We start from the raw sequence: 6,132 nt of genomic DNA, 5'->3' as shown, positions 1-6,132 counted from the left end.
CTGACTTTTGAGACACAGACTGTTGGTGTTGGAAGAGACGTGGAAATGGAATGTAAACGAGAGGGTTCAGGGAGCCTGTTTTGGATCAGGATTCATTCTGGAAAATTTCCAGAATATTTAGGCAAATCATACAGTTTACCTAGTTTGGATACTCATATTAAAACCTCAGAGCACACTGGAGCATTTGTTCTGCATATTACCAAAGCAAAGCTTGGAGATACAGGACTTTACTTCTGTATGAAAACAACTCAACAAAACTTGACGTTTTTGAAGGGAACAAATTTGACGGTCAAAGGTAAGCAACCCTTTTTTCTTTGTTAATACTTAACACGCTTACATAATTTAGTCAAAAGACAAAATAGCTTTCTTTCAGGAAATTGATAAAAGCTTCAAACCATCTGGTTTCAATTCCCAGCAGCAGAACCTGTTACCACTGCAGTCTCTACACCTGAACCAGTCCATCCTGGAGAGTCTGAGGGTAAAACCTGTCCAGAAGAGCACAGTGTGTGCTGTTATAGAGCCGGATCACATTCAGGAGGATCTAATTTTACTCTGGGAATCAGTGTCGACCGTGATGTATTCTCAACAATGAAATGCAACTGCAGTTTCTTCAATAACACCAGCTGTCATGATGATGGAGCATATTTCTGTGCTGTGGACACATGTGAGAAGATAAAACCAGGAAACAGATCAAAACCAGACAACAAAGGTAAATGCTTCTGTGTTATGTGAGGAACTTGCGGGTCTTTGATCTGGGTAATTTTTATTTAATAGCTTTGTTTCTGGAAATTGATTTTAAGAAAAAAGCAGCTTCGTTCAGTGTTTTGACTTAAGACTGGATTGTGCTGTTTTTGAGGGGGGGAAATCTCTACTGCTAAATCAGCCTCCTGTAAAAACTTTGCAAACCAAGAAACCTGGAGGAATCCTATACTAAGAACACCAAATAAGCTATCTGAAGCTCAGCTCACAGCCCCTAGTCTGATTCAATATATGCCAAAGAATGTTGGAGAAGCAAACATTTTTAATATGATGGTGCTATTGTACCTGTCTTAGCAAAAATCCCTTGACTGACTTTAGTCAGTGCCAGGTTTTCATCCAGGACTAAGAAATGTGATCTTATTACACCTGTTTTAGCATATTTACACTGGCTGCCGGTATGTTTTCAATTGATTTTAAGATTATATTGATTATTTTCCAGCACCCATCGGTCCCTTATATCTCCAACCTTTTAATACCCAACACTCCAGTGTTCACTTTGCGATCCTCCGGCAAATATCGCTCCGTTCCAGACGCTCGGCTGAAAACATCAGGGAACAGATCATTTTCAGTCTGGGCCTCGTGGCTCTGGAATGATCTGCCTGAGGAAGTTAGACGTGTTGAGTCAGTACTCTTGTTTAAGTCCCATCTCAAATCATACTTTTATCTGAGAGCCTTTCCTGAAACTGACATGTCTTTCACATTGACCTGATTTTATATTTCAATGAATCAATCTTTATTTGTATAGCGCCAAATCACAACAATATCTCAAGACGCTTTTACAAACATAGCAAGTCTAGACCGTACTCTGTTAAATTATTAACAGAGACCCAACATCAAGACAGGATAAGACTCAGTCTTATCTCATCTTAATCCACCATGAGTACAGCACTTTGCAGCATTTAGCAAGTTACAGCAAGAAAAAAACTTCCTCAACAGAGTTGGGGTCGGAAAGAGGGATACAGGAGATTAAGAGAGGAACAGATATGATAGTGATGAGACAGATAGCAGCAGTTGTTTCCTCTGGAGTGTCCTTTTGCCGCCTCATAAAGCACTGTGTGATGTGAATTTCGAAAAGTCCTCTATGAATAAATATTTCTATTATTATTAGATTATGTGGACAGATCTTATTTGGAGATGGGACAAAACTGCAGATCGGTATGATTATTTTTACAGACCTGGAATTTATATTTCTTATATGTGAATAACATCATCATTACTTTGTTTTTTTCTCCTTTGTTTTCCAGAGCAAACAGCAAGTCCTGAGTTAATCGGCCTGATGATAGCGATACTCTGCTTGGTCATTTCTGTGATTGTTAATATTTTCAGCTGCTTCCAAAAGCAAATGGCAGAATGTGAACCACTTAAAGGTAAGAGTTATTGATTAAACTCAAAATTAAGTTTAAATCTAATGTTTCTTATTAATGATATCAAACTGCTGGTGTTGTTACCAGAAGTAATACGACTCACTTGTTCACTCAGCAGAAATATAATCAAACTACTTCATCCCTGATCATAAGTAACTTTGTATTTGTCTGTTTCATGATCTAGCTGCTGCTGACCTGCATATATACAGTGGACGTCAAATAGTTCAACAGGTAAAGTATTTTAAAAGCAGGTCAAACTTGTACGAATATGTATAATTTTTAACTTTTATTCATACTCATATTCACAGACCGATGAGGACACACTAGTTTACTCTGCGGTTGTCTTCACCATGAGGAAAGCTGCCAGCGGTGCAGTGAAGGAAGAGAGGATCAGCTCTGCTTTAAAGGCTTTTGGGTTAAACTGATGAGCAAACAGGTCTGTTTTTTTCATCAGATAGTGTCACATGATCTGGATAATTTTGGTGTGAGCTAAAGTACATCTTAGCTGTATTACAAACAGTACAACCTTATATCAGCAAACCATTTATAGAGAGTATAACTTCTCGCCCAATGACAGCTGGTAGTTGCTCCTGCTATTTGATGGATGTACAGTACATATTAAACTGAGCAGGATTCAGGTTCATTGGTATGAGTCATGACTTTGCAGTTACCATAAAATCCAGAATATAAGTCACATCAGTTTATAAAACGCAGCCTGTTGTATCCAACATGCTTTGTGCATTGACGCAGCCGCTTGCTTCTTTGAGAACCACCATCTGTGTGAAATACCAGTAGGATACGTCTCACTGCATTTATTACTGGTATATTGGTTGCAATAGTTCATAAAGGGCAGATGACTTTTTAAATAATGATACAAGTATTAAAAGTGCATCTCATGCATCACTTTATTTGGTAATAGCTGTTGGTAATAGCGGGCCTTTGCCATAGCCGCCCCCACCCTCTGGAACTCTCTCCCCCCACACATCCGTGCTTCTGACTCACTTCTTTCATTTAAGAAACAGTTAAAAACTTACCTTTTCAAACAGGCATTCCCCTCACATTAATTTTTCCACCTCTTCCCTTGTCGTCTGCTTGTCTTGTCTTTATTTGTATTTATTTATTTATTTGTAAAAACGTCTTTGAGTTATTTAAAAGCGCTATATAAAACTTAGGTATTATTATTATTATTAATTTTCAAATTTATCGCAATAAATAAGCAGGTCTACATTTGAGCTGTTGGTGGAGGCCTGGGTATACTGACCCTGCTTTCACATCATATTGGTGCAGCCAAGCTAAAGTTATCCCTTGGAAAGTTATCTATCTGCTAACCTCAGATTCATTGGTGCCAATATAGTGGTGAAAAAAATGCTTTTTGTGCAGGCTTGGTATGAGTCACTTTTGTCCGTGCTTTAAGCAGTTTTGTTTGACTGTTTTATATATAAATGTACAGCTAAAGTTTCTGTGTTTAACTTTGATTTATTATAAGTTTTGATTTCCTAACAATTTCCTATTTACAATAAAATAACAGTTTAACATTGTTGACTCTGTATCATCTGCAAAATGTATATAAAGTCTTTCCTAAATTCTTAAAAACATAAAGTTATTGGATAATGTTTACAGCATTAATCATTCAACTGTGTCATTTTTATGATAAAGGTTATCCCGTTGACATGTACATTGCTAACATCAAGCTATTATCATTATTAGTTAACGTTGCAGTTGCATTGGTTTTTGACATGTGCATGTTTTTTATTAAAGCTGATTTTTAACTTGTATTCTAGTCTGTTTCCTCCATCATTTGTATCTGCTCAGTGGTAAAAACAAGGTACAGTCTGTTCCACATGACCCACACTCACCATTGAACTCTATTAGGTACGGTGTTCCAATCACCTTGTCAAATTCCTTGTGTGTGTGATCTCACTTGGCAGTAAAGCTTTCTTGAATCTTGAATCTTGAATCTTGATACCAGTGAAGGTTTCCCCTCCTTTGAAGATTAACTAGTCCTGATTCTGTTGCTTGTTATATTAAGCCCAAGTTGGATGAATCTCCACGTCACGGTGGCTGAAAAGGCCCAGAAGGCTCTGCAATGACAAAAAAAGATGTCAACTAGAGAATTTGGATGCAAATTGAAAAACATGCACGAAAGCCTGGAACATAAATATGCCAGTCTGAAAAAAGAATATCTATGAAATAATACGAGGGTCTCTTCTAACACAAACCAATACCACTGAAACACAGGCTGTAGTCGTCTGTTTCTCTACACTTTGACCAAACTTAAAGGCAGTTCACTAAAGGCTGAGCTGATAAGACCTTTAACAGGATGTGTGCAGAGGGAGGGGCTATTTGAGGCTTTAGCAAGATCATTTAAAAGTGAAGGGATTGTTTTAGTTTTTCTTGCTAGTTTGCTCATTAAAAGTACAAATGAAATATGTTGTTGTTTTAAATATGCCACCAAAGGTATATTGTAATATGTATGCATTATTTAATCATTAATTGATTGTTAATTTGGACTGGCTGTCAGTTCAACACTGCTCTCAGTGAGTTACACTAAGAATAAACATCACAGTGTAATATCCTGCTCTGGTCAACAGAAAAAGGGGGTGGGGCGAGTGAATGAAAGCAGCTTTATTTACTCATTTAAGGTTTTGTGATCATAAAGGAAGAAAACTGAAGGTTCATTCGTCTTGCTCTTTTATTAACACTGATACTGCAGTGCAGGTCGACTATCACAGGTCTCATACTGAGAGTGAGGAAGCAAGACCCCTCTCTGTTTTCACACCTCCGTTTGACGCCCAACCACAACACAGCTTAAAGTTTCCATCGTTCATTTGTTTGTCAGTGGTGACTGTAAATGCATCTCTGTTTGTGTCTGTTTGTGTCTTTGAATTCAAAGCTCTGTGCACAAAGGACCAAAAGTGGACCAATGTAGCATTCAGAACCACTTTATGGTCAAAATGTGACCATCAGGAGTGCATGGTTTCAGCATCTTCCATCACGGGTGCTGCAGGAAGACAGTGCAGCCGCTTCAATACTGTGTGCTAAAATTAGCAGAATAGCAGAAGCTATGAAAAAAAAAGTGTAAATGTTAGATCTTAAAGACATAACGATCACCACAATGTGTTATTTCCGATGCAATACTGCTTTAAAATAAATCATTTGAGGCTTACAACTTTGTATCTTTTGTCGTTCTTCCTGTTCTTATGGTCAGTCTCTTTGTTCCTTTGTGAGCACTTTGGGCGATATGTTTGTATGAATGATGCAATGTCCAAGCTAACACACATATATTGGTGTACCACCTCAGTTACTCTACAGTGACATACAGGAGAATAATTATGCAACGCAGTGTGAATAACATTTAAACTTACTGTTTCTAAACTTTGAGTATTTTGTACTAGCTTAAAAAGCTAGCTCTAGTTTAGTTGTGGCGTTTCCTTCACTGAGATGTGGAAAGTAAAAGTCAACTCACTGTACACGTTTCAAATAGCGCTCTAGTTTTCTCCCTAAGGGTTGCAATAAATGTTAAATTATGATATTGTGTGAATATATCTTCATTTGTAATAAGGGAATTCACAGGCTTCCCAGCAGTTACCACTGTCCCTCACTATCAATCTTAATCTGTATATTACAATAAATGGATATCCTTTCAGGGGCAAACCACCCCAAACCTCAATGCCTGCATTGCCTTTTGTATCTTGTTGCATTTTAACACTTTTAGAGTTTGTTAAACTACAGAGTATCACTACTAAGTGATAGCTGGCTAATTTGTACAGACATAAATTGTACCTGACTGTAGGCCACACTCATTTGTTAAAGCAGCAGTAAGTTGATCTGAAACATCAAAAGTAGCAGATGCATATATTTGTGTTAGAACTTGGAGCCCAACCATACAATGTCAGGAAATGATCAGGATTGTGGTGCATGTGTGAAAGGGGCTAATGCGTATCTATCTTGTTGTCCGAATAATGTTGCTTCTGGTTACGGAAAAATACAACAACATGGCGATGGCAAA

General features: G+C 37.7%; 1 protein-coding gene across 1 annotated transcript; it reads left to right on the top strand.

The window, feature by feature from the left end:
* Positions 1-2,548, top strand: LOC117817652. The gene is made up of 5 exons (XM_034690404.1): positions 1-295; positions 416-709; positions 2,004-2,126; positions 2,308-2,354; positions 2,432-2,548. The coding sequence occupies exons 1-5, from the start codon at positions 46-48 to the stop codon at positions 2,546-2,548; spliced, it is 831 nt and encodes a 276-aa protein (XP_034546295.1). The 5' UTR covers positions 1-45.
* The last annotated feature ends 3,584 nt before the right edge of the window (positions 2,549-6,132 follow it).

Source organism: Notolabrus celidotus, chromosome 8 (assembly GCF_009762535.1).
Source record: "Notolabrus celidotus isolate fNotCel1 chromosome 8, fNotCel1.pri, whole genome shotgun sequence".
Lineage (NCBI taxonomy): Eukaryota > Metazoa > Chordata > Actinopteri > Labriformes > Labridae > Notolabrus > Notolabrus celidotus.
This window is presented reverse-complemented; position numbering and strand designations above follow the sequence as displayed.

Bases quoted from the DNA above. Each gene is read 5' to 3' on its own strand.
- LOC117817652 (XM_034690404.1), top strand. From the start codon at position 46: ATGGAATGTAAACGAGAGGGTTCAGGGAGCCTGTTTTGGATCAGGATT. The intron at 296-415 runs GTAAGCAACCCT...TTCAATTCCCAG, and splicing joins AACAAATTTGACGGTCAAAG to CAGCAGAACCTGTTACCACT. The intron at 2,127-2,307 runs GTAAGAGTTATT...TTCATGATCTAG, and splicing joins AGAATGTGAACCACTTAAAG to CTGCTGCTGACCTGCATATA.